Consider the following 18,548-nt stretch of genomic DNA (forward strand, 5'->3'; position numbering starts at 1 on the left):
ATTCTGCTTAAACACCCAGAATCCCAGGTCAGAAAGACTCATCCACTGACTTCTGCAGGTGTGCACCTGGGTACCTAACCTGCGTGATCCCAGCGGGTGATGGGGGGCAGGGCGGCGACAGCTCCTCCCTGACCAGTAGGCAGGTAGGCAGGGCCGCGGTAGGGCTTAGAGCCGGATGCAGGTGTCACATTCTCCCGGCAGCATGACCAGGAGGTGCTCTGTCCAGCCTGTAACTCTTACTACTCCTCCCTCTGGGGTAAACACGGGCGCATCACAGGGGGCAACATGGTTGCTTATGGGGGGCTGCAGGGAGGGGGTTAGGGCTCGGTGACCCAGGACAGATCCAAACCCGGAGCCCCCCTCCACAAACACACACACACACACACACACACACACACACACACACAAGAACATGCTCCTGTTCATGGTTAATTGGTCATTTCTCATGTATCATCGTCTCATCTCTGAGACACTTGAGAAACAATGAGCTCAGGATGGACCACTGTGCACCCATCCCAGGAGTTCATGACCTCAGATGACAAGGTCTGCAGCCCAGCCTAGACCCCAGCACCCAGGCCACGTGCATGGACATTGTTGCTGAGACACACACTCCTTCCTGGAGCTGAGCCTCCTCTTTGGGTCTTGGGTGTTTCTGTTCTGAGCCAAATACTCAGCACCTCCCAGCTCTCCTCCCCGCTGCTCACACCCAAAGCCACACCCTACCTCTCCTGGATGGAGCAGGGAGCCAGCACCCAGAGAAGAGAGGCTCCAGGAGCGCCAGGTGGGAAAGGCTGGTATAGTCCCTTCTTCTAGATTCTTCCAGACGGGCAGAAAAAAAAGCCCCCAGAAGTGCCTGAAGGAGCAGGAGGCCAAGGAGGTGCGGCCCATCAGTAGAACCTAAATGCAGATCAGCCCCTAAAGGGATTCATGGTTGTGAAGGGCTGACCTTTATCCACCAGGAGAATCAACTCCTAAATCACACCAAGACACAGCCCTGAGCCTGTCCCATGGATTTCAGTTCCAAAGTAATCAAGCAGCTTCACTCGCAAGTCGAAAGGTGAACCAGCCCAATGTCAGTGGACAGGTAAATGGATAAACAAAAGGTGGTCCTTCCATACGATGGGGTACTATTCAGCCTTAATAAGCAAGGAAATTTTGACACACGCAACAACACAGATGAACCTTGAGGACCTTATGCCAAGTGAAATAAACCAGTCACAGAAGGACCGATACTGCAGGATTCCACTTCTGTGAGGTCGCTAAAGGAGTCAGTTCACAGGGACAGAGAGCAGAATGGTGGGGGGCAGAGGCTAGAAGCAGGGACAGAGGGAGCAGAGAGATGGGGAATTGGTATTTAATGGGACAGTTTCAGTTGGGGAAGATGAAAAGGTTCTGGAGATGGATGGGGGATGGCTGCACAACAATGCGAGTGGACTTAATGCCACTGAGCTGCACACTTAAAAATGGCTAAAATAGTAAGTTTTACGTTATACCTATTTTACCACAATTAAGAAGTTATAATAACCAAGCCACTGATATGGCGGTCCAGCACAGGTGGGATCCAGCAACAGTGGTTTTCCTGGTCATGGTCGTAAAGACATGAGCTATCTGTCTTATGAGGAGGAGAGAAGGCAGAGAGGACCCAAGGGATGTGAGGTGTGTTCAGGAAGGGAAAGCCAGTGAGACGACACAGCCACCCTCCTCCTCCCCACTCCCCGCTTCTTCTCCCCTACCACCACCGGGCTGTTAGCCAGAGGGACCCAACCAGCGCTCACCCCATGCAGCCCATTTCCTTCAAGATCTGACCTAACAGATACTCATCAGTGACCAAAAACAGAAGAGTCCTCACCTGACTCTCCGTGAGCTGGAAGGAGACCAGGTATCTGCTGCAGACCGGACACCAGCAGGTTCTCAGGAAGAAGGTGGAACACGGGCTCCAGGAGCGGGTGTGGCCTCAGCGTGTACTGCAGGCTGCAGTTCTCAATGAGGGTCATGTGCTTGTTCTCTGGGGGATAAAACACCTCCTGTGACAGCTGAAACCAACGCACCTTCAGTCACACCGGCCAATAAGCCGAGCATCTTGGGAAAGAGCCAGACAAACAGGAAAAGTATTTTTCTAGGGAGAGGGGGAATTGCTCTGTTTGTTCAGCCAAGAGCAAAAAAGAATCAACCCTTAATACCTCTCTTTGGTAAAACTGCAATGAAAGAGACACTTGTTTCTGATCTGACATAATAGAATCTCTCACTCACCTCTTCCCCTGAGCAGTATAGTCAGGTATGGCTTACTCCCATGATCAGAGGGACCCTGGAGGGCGCTCTGACAAGAATATCTCTTCTTCAATCTCAGCCTCACATTCACTAAGCCCCACAAAGCAGCAGAACTAGGTGCTGGGCAGCCAGCAATCTCTAAGACAGAGTCCTGTCCTCAAAGAGGACACAAGTCTGCAGTGACTAAGATACAAGCCCACTGACACCCGTAACACATGGGAGAATGGGATCCGAATCCCAAGGAAGGTTTGGATAACATGCTGGGGAAATGGGAAGAAGGAAAGCGTCCTCAGAAAGGAACTGCTGGGAACAGCTCAGACAGAGTTCTCTGGGAGGTGGAGGGAAGGCGTCAGCAGAAACTGGGCGCAGGACCACAGGGCCTGGAGTTAAGGGGGACACAGACACGCCCTCAACACATGGCCACCAAATGATGCATCCTGCTACCGCTTGATTTCCTCCACTGACGGGACGCACCACCTCCTGAGGCACACTAAGTGTTCTCATAAGAACTAAATGTGCATTCATCAGAAAATAAAACTGTTTTATTGAAAATTGTATTTTTAATATCTGACCACTCCACACATGGGATCTGCTTACTGTAAGATGTTAAATGCCCTAAAAGGCACTCTGCTACATGGCTGGCTGGAGAGCACATTGGTACAACCTCCATGGAGGGCAAACAGGGGAAATAATACAAAACTGCACAGGGAAGGGCCCCCAGACCAGCAATCCCACTTCCAGGAATTTACCCTACAGATCCACGTGCACATTCACAAAAGGGCAGATGTTCACTGTACTTTCAACCCTCTGCTCCTACAGAACAGCTCCAAGTGTCTGTTTGGCAGGGGGCAGTTCAATCACAAACAGCAATTCAACTAAATGCCACCCGGTGGTAAAAAGAGTGAGCATGCTTCCTAGTGCTGATATGAAACATCCTCCAAGATAGACGGTTAAGGGGAAAAACAAAGGTCTGGGATGACTAGACGGTGGCAAAAACAAGACCATGGGTGTGCACATTCGCTCGTGTGTTATCAGAAGACCCGGAAGGACCCACAAGACCCCAGAGAAGAAATCACCTGTGATGTAGGCAAGGAGCTGAGCACAGGAGTGAGGAGACCTCATCTGAACCTTCTCACACTGTTTCATACTTTGAATTCTGGATTATGGGAATGCATCATCCAGTCAAGAAAAATACCCCACATTTTTGGAAATGCACCCTGAGAGGATGAGCTGTCAGTCTGTGGCTGTCCCTCCTCAGGCCCCTCACACAGTCATAGCCCCCATACCCTCCACCAGAACCATGGTCCTAGAATGGACCTGGGTTGGGGGTTGCTTGCTGTATAACAGTTACTGAGTCTAAGGATACTTCAGGAGAGAAAATGCTGGCAAGTCAATGATTAAATTCAATTGGGAAATAACCTAAAAGGGTTTCCCTGGTGGCTCAGACAGTAAAAAATCTGTCTGCAATGTGGGAAACACTGGTTTGATCCCTGGGTTGAGAAGAAACCCTGGAGAAGGGAATGACTACCCACTCCAGTACATCAAGGCTGTATATTGTCACCCTGCTTATTTAACTTATACGCAGAAATCCCAGGGACCGGGGAGCCTGGTGGGCTGCCGTCTATGGGGTCGCACAGAGTCGGACACGACTGAAGTGACTTAGCAGCAGCAGCAGCAGCAGAGTATATCATGAGAAATGCACGGCTGGACAAAGCACAAGCTGGAATCAAGATTGCTGAGAGAAATATCAATAACCTCAGATATGCAGATGACACTACCCTTAAGGCAGAAGGCGAAGAAGAACTAAAGAGACTCTTGATGAAAGTTAAAGAGGAGAGTGAAAAATCTGGCTTAAAACTCAACATTCAAAAAACTAAGATCATGGCATCCGGTCCCATCACTTCATGGCAAATAGATGGGGAAACAATGGAAACAGTGACAGACTTTATTTTCTAGGGTTCCAAAATCACTGCAGATGGTGACTGCACCCATGAAATTAAAAGACGCTTGCTCCTTGGAAGAAAAGCTATGACCAATCTAGACAGCTTATTAAAAAGCAGAGACATTACTTTACCAACAAAGATCTATCTAGTCAAAGCTATGGCTTTTCCAGTAGTCATGTATGGATGTGAGAGTTGGACTATAAAGAAAGCTAAACGCTGAAGAATTGATGTTTTTGAACTGTGTTGTTGGAGAAGACTCTTGAGTGTCCCTTGGACTGCAAGATCAAACCAGTCCATCCTAAAGGATATCAGTGCTGAATATTCATTGGAAGGACTGATACTGAAGCTGAAACTCCAATACTTTGGCCACCTGACGCAAAGAACTGACTCATTGGAAAAGACCCAGGTACTGGGAAAGATTGACGGTGGGAGGAGAAGGGGATGACAGAGGACGAGATAGTTGGATAGCATTACCAACTCAATGGACATGAGTTTGAGCAAGCTCTGGGAATTAGTGATGGACAGGAAGTCTGGTGTGCTGCAGTCAACAAATTGCAAAGAGTCAGACATGACTGAACAACTGAACTGAACTGAACTGACCCACTCCAGTATTCTTGCCTGGAGAATTCCATGGACACAGGAGCCTGGCGGACTACAGTCCATGGGGTCACAAAGTCAGACACGACTGAACAACTAACACTAAAAGCCAGTCTTTATCATTAAAGCTAAGTTTCTGACTAACTGTTCCTCTATCATGAGATTTTCAGCAAATTCAGGGAGTGGAAGTAGGCTCAGGGTTTCACACAGGCTGGAAGGCAGACACCAAGTTCCCACCATGGAATCCAGGTAACATCTCAGAGACAGAAAGTCACCCCCCCCGACTCCCCCTAAATAGATCCGCCTCCACTGCTAGAACCCTATTCACATCCCCCAGGTCAGAAAAGAGCCCCACACCAGGCCCCTGAAATGGCCTGTCAGCCCATCCCCCTGCTTCACCAGGCACCCCTCCGTCCACCTTCCACTCAGCCAGCAGCCAGGGGGTGCCTCACGTCTCTCCCAAGGGCACCCTGGCTGCTCGGTGGGAGAAGCCACAGAGGCAGGCAGGAAGCTCACTCTGCCCTAAGGCGGCCGCTCAGCGCTGAGCCCACACAGAGCAGGTGCTCCTGCAGGATGTCCTTGTCATTGGCACCACTGGACACCTTGCTGTGCTAGAGACGACCCATGCACTTTCTGGTCAGAGGCTTCTGGGGACAGCCGGTGACCGTGACAGACAGCAACTACTCACTCGGGGGCAAAGCTGCTACCCTGAGGCCAGGGGGCCAGCAGCCCTCCCTCCAGGTGGACCCCATGGGGTCATCCTCACAAAGCTGTGTGCTCCCTTCAGGCTCATGTGTCTCAGGTCTTTAAATTTTCCTTTTTTTTTTTTTTTTTTTTACTTTTTGGCTGCACCGCTTGGCATGCAGAATCCCAGTTCCCCGATCAGGGATGGAACCTTCAGCTGCTGCAGTGGGAGCACAGAGTCCCAACTGCTGGGCCACCAAGGAAGTCCCTGGGTCTTTAAATTATGTCAGACTCCAAGCCCACATTCCTCAGATCTATTAACACCTGAGCTAAGCTGGTGACGCTCTAATACTCAGGGAAGTAACATGATGAGCAGGTGCTGTGGAGGCCTGGCCAGGCCGCGTCTCTTACGTTCTATGGGGTCCTGAAGGAGTGGGTGGAGGAGGGCTCTCGGGCTCCCGTGATACAGTCTCAGCCTGCAAAACAAGACGCGTGAGCCGCACATCAGCACCTTGCATTCAGTCACAGGACCCCAGCTATGCTTCTCAAAAGGAGGGCCTGTGGGGACCTCCGCTCCACCCCTCTGGGAGCTTCCACCACCCTCTGCAGGGAACAGAGACGCCTGAGCACAGCATCAGCTCCATGAGCCCACAGTGCTGGTGGGCAAGTTCGTCCAGAGTACACACTGCATGGTCCGAATGCAGCCTGAGCAAGGGCACTGGAAACAATGCCCGGGAAGCAGCTTGTGCCTGAAAACATCCCAAGATTTGAAACAACATTTGAGGGGCTTCTATGGCTGTGTGTCTAGAGTGGTTGTTCCCAACCAGGGAGGATTTTGCCCCGTCAGGACAACTGGTAAAGTTTGGAGATGTTTTCGGCTGTCACAGCTGGGCAGGGAGGGGGCTACTGGCATCTCGTCGGCTGTGAGACTATACATTGCTCAGGACGGCCCCGTAACAAAGGCATACCTAGCCCAAAGTGTCCATGGAGCCAGGGTGGATAAGCCCCCATCTACAGTGACAACGCAAACCCCACCACGGCTGAAATGACCACACACCGTCTCGCCCATCTGGGCACGTCCAGGTCCTACCATAACAGAGCCTGGCACAGAGCACACCCCCAGCCAGTGTTTGCTGAGTGAGCCCCTACTGCTCCCTGGGCGCTTGTCTGGGAAGAACCTACTGCTTACACTCCAGACCCTTAGGAGGTGGACACTGCTGTCCATCAGGCACAGATGATGAATTCAGAGTCAAGAGTTTAAACAACTGGCCCAAGACCCCTCAGGAGTAAGGATGGAGCAGGACTCAGCCCGTATCCTCCTTACGTCAGATCCCACCCCCCTGGCCAAAGCTAGTCCTGCTCCCACCTGGAGAAGGATGGCTGGGCTTACACAGTAGCAGCAAACACGGTTACAGCCTGAAGCAAAAACAGCCCCAGGAGACCATGATAAACACACACAAACTGACAAATTCAGAGCTTCCTACTGTGGACGAGCAGTTAATTCACCACAGAAAGATGCTGGGAACCCCGACGACTGAGAAAACGAGGCAGATACCGTTTGTCCTGGGAAGTGGAAGTTGGAGATTCCGGCTTGTGGCTGAAGATCCGAAGAATTCCAAACCCACAGGACAGAGCCTGGAGGGTCCCGTCTCGTCTCCTGCCTTCAACGACCACCTCCACCACGGCCACAATATGAGGGTGGTTCAAGGACGTGTGAAAATACAAGGGCTGCCAAAGAGAAGCGGACAGAGTGAACGCTCTCGACCTGCAAGGAGGGAGCTCAGGGACGCAGACGGGCTCCCTCCTCACCTCCACCATTCTCACGTCGATGCTGCAAACACACTATGTGGGGAACGGCATCCCTTCCAGGCACCAGAGAGAAGTGGCCAGGAAGGGACCCCCTCAGAGACAGACACTGGGGTCACAGCTCCTCCTTCCAGGACACCCGGCATCTGCTTGCAAGACTGCTTGCTTCTCCTGTGGGAGTTTTTCACCCACAAAAGATGCCAAAAGACATCAGATCCTCTAGAGAGGAAAGGGGTTGGGGCAGCCATGCACCCCACCCCATCACCTGCCAGGACTATGAGCCCAAAGATATAAGTAGCCCATGGCACCCATGCATCCAGTGAACTGCCCACCACACCCACACGTCCACCAAGCTGCCCACATTGCCCACACATCCACAGAGCCCTTTCATGCAATGCCCAAACTTCAATCACAACTCACCAATACTGACTCTAATCCCTGTTTCCTGTGGAAATACTATGAGGCTGCATCTGAATGAATTCTCAGTTTTAACTAAGCAATATCCTGGGATTTCTTGAGGATTTCATTCTGTCATCCCCAGTCCAGAATGAGATGGTTGGACAGCATCACTGACTCAATGGACATGACTTTGAGCAAACTCCGGGAGATGGTGAAGGACAGGGAAGCCTGGTGTGCTGCAGTCCACAGGGTCGCAGACAGTCAGACATGACTTAGCAACAGAACAACAACAAAATATAGCCTTGAGAATATTTAAGACAAGGTTTGGTGAGGCGGGGGTCCAAGCCAAGCAGAGGATACTCAAATTGCTACTAAAGGGTTTCCCACTTGTAGCTTCTCCACGGGGTGGGGAGTAAGAAAGACAACACAGACAGGTCAAACCCAGCTCCTGTCGCTGAGACACACCTGGCCACATGGGAACAGAAACACCTTCCTTCTGCCACTGTTTCCAATCTCCTGAAATCCAGTGCAGTCACTCTAATCTAAAACTAACAAACGTCGTAGACACAGATAATAGAAACGGAGGCACTAACTGGGTTTGAGAATCTTCAAGGAACAAGCGTCCCGAGAGCCCAGGTCAGTACTGAACTGAGGCTCTGTACTCGAGGGGTCCCTGGAATCCCGCGTCCTTGTTGGGGCGAAGCCCAGGTGGTAGGGTCACCAAATGAGCACAGAGACCACCCCCCAACACAGGGCCGGGCCAGGCCGGGCTGCGGCAATGTGATTTAAACTTGGACTAATCCCCCATTAATGAGTCATTACCACGGTGTCACCAAGAAAACGTTTACTGTAATCACAGACTGTCAGCCCAGGATAACAGAGAGACACATTAAAACATCAGCCATGAGATATAAATCGTTATTCTATTATCTTTTATTGCAAAATGATGAAATAATGACCACTTACAGCTGACAGGTGGTTGGACCAAGAGAGAATTATGCTTCCGTTTCCAAGACTTGAGTACTGTTCTTAAAAGCCCCACCGTAAAGTCAGGTTTGTCATTATCTCACCTCCCACATTTACACCTGTGCATATCGGTTTTATAGACACTACCCACTTTTCTTCTTGGCAGTGAAACAAACATTGTCAGCTCTGATGCAGAGCAGCCATAATCCTCCAGCTTAGAGGTCACCTTGAAATCCTTTGCCCGGAGGCAGTAGGACCAGCTGCTTTGGGCATGTCCCAGGTACCAACTGGGCTTCCCTGGTGGCTCAGCTGGTAAAGAATCTGCCTGCAGTGCAGGAGACCTAGGTTTGATCCCTGAGTTGGGAAGATCCCCTGGAGAAGGGAACGGCTACCCACTCCAGTATTGTGGCCTAGAGAATTCCATGGACTGTAGAGTCATCCATGGGGTTGCAAAGAGTTAAACACGACTGAGCAACTTTCACTTTCAAGTACCAATTCATGGCTGTTGTCTCTCCCTTTCCTTTACCACTGCAAACAATTATTCTGAGACCAAACTAACCACAGAGCCCCACTTTGGTCTGTCCCAGAGACTCCACTTTCACCAGCAGGGTCGGCCTTGGAAGCTCAGCATGTTACAAGGCAACACAAGAGCTGAGTGCCTCATCCCCTCACTACTGATGGGTAAGGAGTAATGCTTTTCCAAACATGATTTACTGCCTCTCTAATGAGTGCGCCGCACATACTAAAGAATTTCTAGGGACTTCTCTGGTGATCCAGTGGTTAAGACTTCGCTTTCCAATGCAAGGGGTGAGGGTTTGATCCCTGGTCAGAGGGCTAAGATCCCATGTGTCTCTCGGCCAAACAAAACAAAACACAAAACATAATCAAATTGGAACAAATTCAATAAAGACTTTTTCAAAAATGGTCCACATCAAAAAAAAAAAAAATAATTTCTAAGGAACCTAGAAACACAATTTCAGATCAGATCAGATCAGTCACTCAGTCGAGTCCGACTCTTTTCGACCCCATGAATTGCAGCACACCAGGCCTCCCTGTCCATCACCAACTCCCGGAGTTCACTGAGACTCACGTCCATCGAGTCAGTGATGCCATCCAGCCATCTCATCCTCTGTCGTCCCCTTCTCCTCTTGCCCCCAATCCCTTCCAGCATCACAGTCTTTTCCAATGAGTCACCTCTTCGCATGAGGTGGCCAAAGTACTGGAGTTTCAGCTTTAGCATCATTCCTTCCAAAGAAATCCCAGGGCTGATCTCCTTCTGAATGGACTGGTTGGATCTCCTTGCAGTCCAAGGGACTCTCAAGAGTCTTCTCCAACACCACAGTTCAAAAGCATCAATTCTTCGGTGCTCAGCCTTCTTCGCAGTCCAACTCTCACATCCATACATGACCACAGGAAAAACCATAGCTTTGACTAGATAGATCTTTGTCGGCAAAGTAATGTTTCTGCTTTTGAATATGCTATCTAGGTTGGTCATAACTTTCCTTTCAAGGAGTAAGCGTCTTTAAATTTCATGGCTGCAGTCACCATCTGCAGTGATTTTGGAGCCCAGAAAAATAAAGTCTGACACTGTTTCCACTGTTTCCCCATCTATTTGCCATGAAGTGATGGGACCGGATGCCATGATCTTCGTTTTCTGAATGTTGAAGAAACACAATCTAGCCCTCAAGAAGTTCAAAGGTAAAGGTTAATTTGTTGTTGTTCAGTCACTAAATCATGTCCAGCTCTTTGTGACCCCTAGACTGTAGCATGCCAGGCTTCCCTGTTCTTCACTATCTCCCAGACTTTGCTCAAAATCATGTTCACTCAGTCCGTGATGTCATCCAACCATCTCATCCTCTGTCACCCCCTTCTTCTTCTGCCGTCAGTCTTTCCCAGCATCAGGGCTTTTTCCCATGAGTCAGCTCTTCGCATCAGGTGGACAGAGTATTGGAGCTTCAGCTTTAGTATCAGTCCTTCCAATGAATATTCAGGGCTGATTTCCCTTAGGATTGACTGGTTTGATCCCCTTGAAGTCCAAGGGACTCTCAAAAGTCAGCTTGCTGCTGTTGCTGCTGCTAAGTTGCTTCAGTCGTGTCCGACTCTGTGCGACCCCATAGACGGCAGCCCACCAGGCTCCCCCATCCCTGGGATTCTCAGGCGGGTAGAAAATGCACACCCTGCCCATGGCCGACCAGCTCGGAAGTTCTATGCAAGTAAAAGCCCTGGGGATGAACCACCCAACTCTGTGGCTTCAACCCTTCAGGCACCCGGCCGGGGATCCCCAGAGGAGCCAAGTCACCTAGAACTCAGGCCCCCTACCCCTACCCCACCCCTGTGTGCTTGGTCAGATATCCCAAGCACGATCAAGCAATTCTGCAAACAAGCCCTCCAGGAACTTCCCTGGTGGTCCAATGGTAAAGAATTCTCCTTCCAATTCAGGGGACACGTATCCGATCCCTGGTCAGAGAACCGAGAACCCAGTTCCACATGCCACAGAGCAACTAAGTCCAAACACTGCAATTACTGAGCCCATGCACCACATCGAAAGACCCCACATGATGCAGCTAAGACCCAACACAGCCAAGTAAATAAACATGTATACCTGTGGCGGATTCATTTTGATATTTGGCAAAACTAATACAGTTATGTAAAGTTTAAAAATAAAATAAAATTTAAAAAAAAAAATAAAATAAATAAATAAATAAAATAAATAAAAAAAAATAAAAAATCAAGCCCTCCAGGGTCAGGATGCCTGGCGGCAGCCATGCAAAATGCCTGGAGATGCATCAGCTGCCACTGTGGGATTAAAAGTTGAAGTCAAGCCCGTCCAATTACCGAGAGAGAAGCCATGGGACACAGAAGAGTGGGGCTCTGGTCCCCCCATGCCACAGCTCACTCATCTGCCCTTGACAAGGTGCCCCCCTGACAAGATAAACTGGTTAATAAATCACAGAAATGCTCCTGTCTTAATGCCTTCCTCTTCAAAAACGCGGACATTTTGCCTCGGGGCTGAGGGTCCATTTTTCACACACGTGACAGAATCGAAATTGGGCCTCAGATGAAGACGGGCGTTTGTGTAGAGGCTTCGTCCACGGCTGCACAGCCGCTCGACCTGCCCTAAGTGACACATGCTCTTCCATCCCAGGCTGAGGACAAGGCTGGGGAGAGAGGCGCAGAAATTAAACTAGTACCTTCCAAACAATTTTGTTTTCCTCTTCTTTGACCTCACCACGTGGCCTGCGGGATCTCAGTTCCCCAGCCAGGGATCGAACCTGTGGATACATGGTGTCCTAATCCCTGGACCACCAGGGAAGCCCCACCAGACAATTTTCTTTAGTAAACCCTTAGTAGGGTGGCTTCAGGAAGGTAAACACACCACATATGCGTCTGCAGCCTCCATCAGCTCAGCCTTCCACTGGAGGCTCAGGACAGTTTGCTGCACAGAACGACCGCAAGACTGACCACTCCAAGCACAGTGAATCCACCGAGCAAAACTCTCCTCCGGGAGATGCAAAATCTCTAATTCCAGTCAGAAGCTTCCACTCATCCGGGGTGGGGCCCAGCATTATTCTCAGGAAAAGAACACAGCCCTGGAGACAGTGTCCCCCACCCAATCCCACACCAAGAGAATTATCTGGCTCAAAGTGTCTGTGGAGCCAGAGCTGACAAGCTCCCATCTACAGTGACAACGCAAACCCCACCATGGCTGAAATGACCACACACCGTCTCGCCCATCTGGGCACGTCCAGGTCCTACCATAACAGAGCCTGGCACAGAGCAGACCCCCAGCCAGTGTTTGCTGAGTGAGCCCCTACTGCTCCCTCGGCGCTTGTCTGGGAAGAACCTACTGCTTACACTCCAGACGCTTAGGAGGTGGACACTGCTGTTCATCAGGCACAGATGATTAATTCAGAGTCAAAAGTTTAAACAACTGGCCCAAGGCCCCACAGGAGTAAGGATGGAGCAGGACTCAGCCCGTATCCTCCTTACGTCAGATCCCACCCCCTCAGCCAAAGCCAGCCCCACTCCCGCCTGGAGAAGGATGGCTGGGCTTATTCAGAAACAGCACACCCAGTTACAACCTGAAGCAAAGACAGCCCCAGGAGACTGTGATGAACACACAGAAGCTGACAAATTTGAAGCTTTCTACTGTCCCCACATGTATGTCTATGTGCTCAGACGCTCAGTCATGACCAACTCTTTGCAACCCCATGGACTGTAACCCACCAGGATCCTCTGTCCATGGGATTCTCCTGGCAAGAATACTTGAGTGGAATGCCATGCCCTCCCCCAAGGGATATCCCAGACCCAGGGATCGAACCTTCAGCTCTTAAGTCTCGTGTAATGGCAGGCAGACTCTTTATCACTAGCACCACTTGGGATGCCCACATAGTAGACTGTTCAATCACCAAACAACTAAATCCCTATGGAAACATCATGGAGAGATATCATTTCTCCTTCTATTCATCCACTCACTTCTATACCCGCCCCCATTTCTGGTTCAGCGTCCCCAGGAGTTGTTTCTGTTGAGCCAGACAGGAAAGAAATCCTCCTAGACGCTGTCGGCAGAGATGGTGCCCAGAGCCATGCTGGATTCCTGCTTTGCAAATGGTTTACATCAGGAGCAGCTCCTGGAACATGAGAGTGGGTAAGGAGAGGGGAGGGCATGTTCAGGAACCTGGCGATTAGCCAAGTCACTGGGCAGAGCCTCCTGGAGTTTCACTTGGATGCACTGACATTCCTTGACAGCATCTACTTGTTTTTTAATTTTATTGAAGTAGAGTTGATTTACAGATGTTGTGTCAATATCTACTGTATAGCAAAGTGATTCAGTTATACATATATTGTTGCTGTTGTTCAGTTACTAAGTCATGTTGGACTTTCTGCAACCCCATGGACTGCAGCAGACCAGGCTCCTCTGTCCTTCACCATCTCTTGGAGTTTGCTCAAACTCCTGTCCATCGAGTCAATGACACCATCACCATCTCATCCTCTGCTGCCCTCTTCTCTTCCTGCCCTCAATCTTTCCCAGCATCAGGGTCTTTTTCAAAGAGTCAGCTCTTTGCATCAGATGGTATATTCTTTTTCTTTTCCATGATGGTTTATTACATGATAGTGAATATATCAATAGTTTCCTATGCTATAAATATAAACCAGTTTGCATCTGCTAACTGAAGGACTCCCAGTCCTTCCATCCCCCAGCCCCCCACACCCCCTGGCAACCACAAGTCTGTTCTCTATGTCTGAGTCTGTTTCTGCTTCATAGATACAATCACTTGTGCCATATTTTAGGTTCCACATGTAAGTGATATTATATGGTATTTGTCTTTCTCTTCTGACTTACTTCACTCAGTATGATCATCTCTACATTCATTCACATTGCAGCAAATGGCATTGTTTCATTCTTTCTTACGGACAGCCTCCACTTTTAAAGGAGAGTCACCTCCCTCTCTGAGGTTAAGAATTCACCTGCAGTGCAGGGGACATAAGAAGGGATAGGCTACCCACTCCAGTATTTTGGGGCTTCCCTGGTGGCTCAGCTGGTAAAGACTCCACCTGCAATGCAGGAGACCTGGGTTCGATCCCTGAGTAGGGTAGATCCCCTGGAGGAGGACACAGCAACCCACTCCAGTATTCTTGCCTGGAGAATCCCATGGACAGAGGAGCCTCGAGCGCTACAGTTCATGGGATCGCAAAGAGTTGGACATGACTGAGCATGAGCATGCACTTCCCTCTCAATACTCTGACAAACAAGAATATTCAGGAGCCCGTTTCTCCTGGCCTTGGCGATGGGAAGAGGGAGCAGACCTGTTCCTTGTGTCCCAGGAGGCCAGGGAGCCACCTGAGACTCCAGCCACTGAGATGGTCCCTGGAGGTATCATCCCCTGATCTGGGTTCTGGCTGCCTGTGAAGAACCACTAGGATTCCTACCCAGTGGCTCGAGTAAAATAAATAAAGGAGGAAAAATGAGCCTGTCACTGCAGGCTGAGCGTGGTTAGTTAAGGAAAGAATTTAAGGGAGAATTATGTCCATCTTAGAAAGAAAGTGCAGGAACTGCATGGTGCTTTGGCCTCTCAGATTATTTTTTAAAGATATCTTTTGAGAGGCTGAAAGAATGATCGACCATCTCAGTGCAAGTGAAGGGTGAGTCCTCTCCACCGAGGGCAGCCTTGAAGGAGAACACAGAGTTCTGAGCTTAGAGCTGAGAGGCCTGGAGCTGGTGCCCTGTGGTCCGCCAGGCAGAGCAGGGAGGCTGAGACAAGAGGGGCGTAAAGAATTCATCACTCCCGGAAAGAAACACCCGGCTTGGCTCAAGGCAGGACTCCTTTGGTCCATGGTCTTTACTATAGGACATTGTTTGCAAAGTAATGAAATAGCATCTTCTTTCAGGGCTGTGTATTACAAGGACAACTCAATCAAAACCCAGAGCCCACATGGTTGATTCATGAGTCTACACAAAGGCCAGACAACCACATCGATTTCCAGATGGGCCCCTGCTACTGGCCGCTGGTAACCTCCATCACTCCATCACATCGCCCCTGAGCCACAACCAATGGGTAGAACCAGAAAAGCCCAGGCAATTAGTAAAATCAGAAAAAGATCTTCACCAAACTTCAGAATCAACTCTAAAAAGGGCAAATTGTGTTTCTCTCTATTCCCATAGGTGTGTACACAGAGCTTTGCTCAGATGACACAACCCCATAACCAGACCCTCCGCGTATCCAGGCCACCCCAGGAACGCTCCACATTTCATGTGCACATGTACATCCATGTATGCACACACACATACACACACACACACGGCAAAGGGGATTCTCTGTAGTTCACTAAACTCTAAACGTCAAGGACGAAAGGACAGTGCTGGTGGGGAGGATGCTGCCAAGCAGCCCATCAGGATGGACCATTCCTGGGGCAGCACTGGCCTCTGCTGCCCGCCTGGGGCACAGCACCTGAACACAGCTCGGCTGAGCAATTCTGGGGCCTTGGCATCCCCTCCCAACCAAAACTGCTCTGTTCCCCAGCACCAGCCTCGCTGAGATCAGTAACTGAAGGGTGCAGATTCTTCTGAAAACGTTAAAGACTATGGTCCTCCCTAACACATGGCCCTGGTCCCCACGCCCCGTTGAGCAGAGACCAAATGAATGAGCAGCACTCAGCTCCCACAGCTCGGACCAGACATAAACTGAGCTGAAAGGGCCTCGACCCACAGCTCCCAGGATAGGGGGGACACCTGAGAACCCTCTCGGGCATGGATGCTGAGCCCTTGATGAGCCCAGAAGGTGGAGCAGCAGCTCTGAAGGCCGTTTCTTACAACGCACCTTCTACTCTGCAGGGCTCTCAGCCACCGAGCTGGTCGGGGAGATGGCAGACCCTCCACATGTGGCCTGTCTTGGAAGTGACTGCGGCTACAAGGAAAGCCATGGGGAAGGTCACAGAAGGAGGCTTCATCTTGGGACTCCAGTGGTGGCAGAGTGCTCCTCTGCTGATCTCAGGGGATCACCATCCCCTTGACACAGCAGCACTTCCAACAGAGCCTGCAGGGCCCCTCCAACGCCAGGGTTAAAACAAGGTTTGAGAACAATCACTGTGCTCAAGGTGTCTGTCACTCATGGCCTCTGACCTGCCAACTGCTCTTCAAGACAGAGAAATATATACCGGCCTCCAGAGGTAAATGGTGGGTCTGAAACCTCCCCAAGAAGCTGGGAGCCAACCATCCCGTGGTGACTCCCCAGGAGAGGACACAGTCACCGTAGTATCTGTCACCATGCCAGGCTTTCCAGGGCGTGACTGTCCACTCAAGAAAGAGAATCCAAACAGCCCAGCCTGGAAGACGGCACCCCAGCCAGGCTCCCAGCAACACTGGGGCCACCGCACTCCTGCCAGGCCTCGGCAACCCCCAACCGCTCACGCCAAGACAGAGGCACAAAGGTAACTCAGTGCAGGAGCTGGGACAGCACCCTAAACAGCCGCCCACGGTCACATGTGGTTTACAACACACAGCCTCTCTCGATTCAGACACCAGACTGAGGAGTTCAGCATGGGCCATCTGATGGCCAGAACACACCAGTCATGATCCTGGTCCCCAGGACACACATCCCCAGGGCTATATCTAATTTTCCTGAACCTTTGGGCGCAGCATCCCCCTCTCCTGCATGTTCAGTAAGGACCAGTAACATCAAGCCACGCTGCACACAGCATCCTGACTGTGGGTGACAGCCCAGTGCAGAGAAGCCTGGCGGCTTCGTGACTGGGCAGGCCCATCCCCCACAGAGAGGGCGGCTTGCTTGGTTTGGTTACATACAGAGACCTTCCCCAGGACAGCTGTGGCCACCGCCACCACCTCCGTTACTCACTGTACTGACACCTACTGGGCTTCCCTGATGCTGCGCAGAGAAGGACAAAATCAACGCAACACTGACCCTCCAGTACTGTTCCCTGCAGGACCCACTGCGTTCAGGTGCAGCTTGAAGGAGCAGCTGGGAAGAAGACGCTGGGACACCTCCAGCTCTTGATAAAACCCCGTTGTCTCCGGAAGACCCCTCCCAGCTAGCTACCCACCAAGCCCACCCTTGGCCGCCCTCCCACCCCTCACCCTTAGACACAGCTTCTGCCACTCCACTTATCCTGGGCCGGTTCCCTCCATCTCATAGGCTCAACTCCCAGAGGCCCTCCTTCACCACCTGCTTATGTCTCCCCTTCTTCCCCAGGGCAGCGGCTGTCAGTCTCCTCTGAGAACTCACCACACCTACACTTGCTGCCGCCTGCCTGGATGTGTCACCCCAGCAGACTGTAAGTTGTCCAGGGTGAGAACCACAGCCATCCCATCCACCCAGCACCATCGCCTTGGCACCCGGCCCCGTGGTGGGCAGACAGCAGGCACTGGAAGAGACGCTTGTGGGTTTGGTGCAGCTGAACGAGGATGGGACACCCTATCTGCAGGGCAGCCAGACACAGGGTTGCTGCGTGGGCAAGACCATGTCACCAACTGATGCCAAGGCAACCACCCAGTCTGCAGACAGATGTGGGGGCTCCAGGCCCTCCCACCTTCTACCTGGGCAAGGCATCTCACTTCTAAGTCCCAATTTGCTCATCTTAAAAAAAAAAAAAAAAAAGCCTAAACTAAAAAGAAAGAAAAAGAAGGGGGAAGTGAACAAGGAAGAAAACTGAGGAAATCTGATGAGATCAATAATTTCCTAACTTTGTTGCCAAAGCTGGAAGTTTCCATGAAGGTGACGAGACCCACACGTTTGCTGCCCCCCGCAACACCCACCCCCTGCCACCATCCACTCAGGGCACATGGCTGCCACACAAGTTTCTGTCTGGAAGCAGATGCTGGCTGCCAGAATGAGCTTTGTGGGAGCTCAGCCTGCTGCTCGGTGCATTCCTGGAGTCTGGGGTGCACTGGCGGCACCCCCAGGTCTGGGTGGAACCTGCACACCTGCCAGCCACTGCACCCACCTCATTGAAGACGATCCTGGCCGGCTGCCTGGTGAGCGGCTCTGCAGGCCTCGGCGAGCTCTTCCACGTCCTCCCAAAGAAGTGCCGATAGGTGACATCGAAGAGGGACACGCGCAGGTGGCAGTCCACCTCCGATAGCAGCTCCAGCACCCCCTAGGAGACAGAGGGATGGCCTTGAAGGATCCTCAAGGTTGAGAGCCTTCCCACAGATGCTAATGGACCATTTGGGGGAAACTGGGCCACTCAGCATCCATCCTCTGGTTTAGGTATCAGGCCCTTCCTTCCAAGGGACTACCTCTCTCCATGGCCCTCCCTTGGCCAGTCAGAGGCTGGAATCCCACCCAGAACCAGCAAGCCACACAAGAAGCCAAAGCTGTGGAGACAGACACCTATGACACCATGTGGAACCAAGGAAGAACAAGTTCA

The 18,548-nt window shown here is 51.1% G+C and overlaps 1 protein-coding gene across 11 annotated transcripts in view; it reads right to left on the bottom strand.

The window, feature by feature from the left end:
* The window catches only part of NPHP4 (nephrocystin 4), a 139,947-nt gene that overhangs the window by 106,828 nt on the left and 14,571 nt on the right, over positions 1–18,548 (bottom strand). For 10 of the 11 annotated variants that reach the window (XM_044942911.1, XM_044942912.1, XM_025285817.2 and 7 more), the window contains exons 4-7: positions 18,123–18,275; positions 7,048–7,220; positions 5,904–5,968; positions 1,850–2,005 (exon numbers count right to left, since the gene is read on the bottom strand). In XM_044942911.1, coding sequence (XP_044798846.1) covers positions 1,850–2,005; positions 5,904–5,968; positions 7,048–7,220; positions 18,123–18,275 — 547 coding nt within the window. The remainder of the gene's footprint in view (positions 1–1,849; positions 2,006–5,903; positions 5,969–7,047; positions 7,221–18,122; positions 18,276–18,548) is intronic. The other variant, XM_044942913.1, reaches the window with a different exon arrangement.

Source organism: Bubalus bubalis, chromosome 5 (genome assembly GCF_019923935.1).
Source record: "Bubalus bubalis isolate 160015118507 breed Murrah chromosome 5, NDDB_SH_1, whole genome shotgun sequence".
NCBI classification, from domain to species: domain Eukaryota; kingdom Metazoa; phylum Chordata; class Mammalia; order Artiodactyla; family Bovidae; genus Bubalus; species Bubalus bubalis.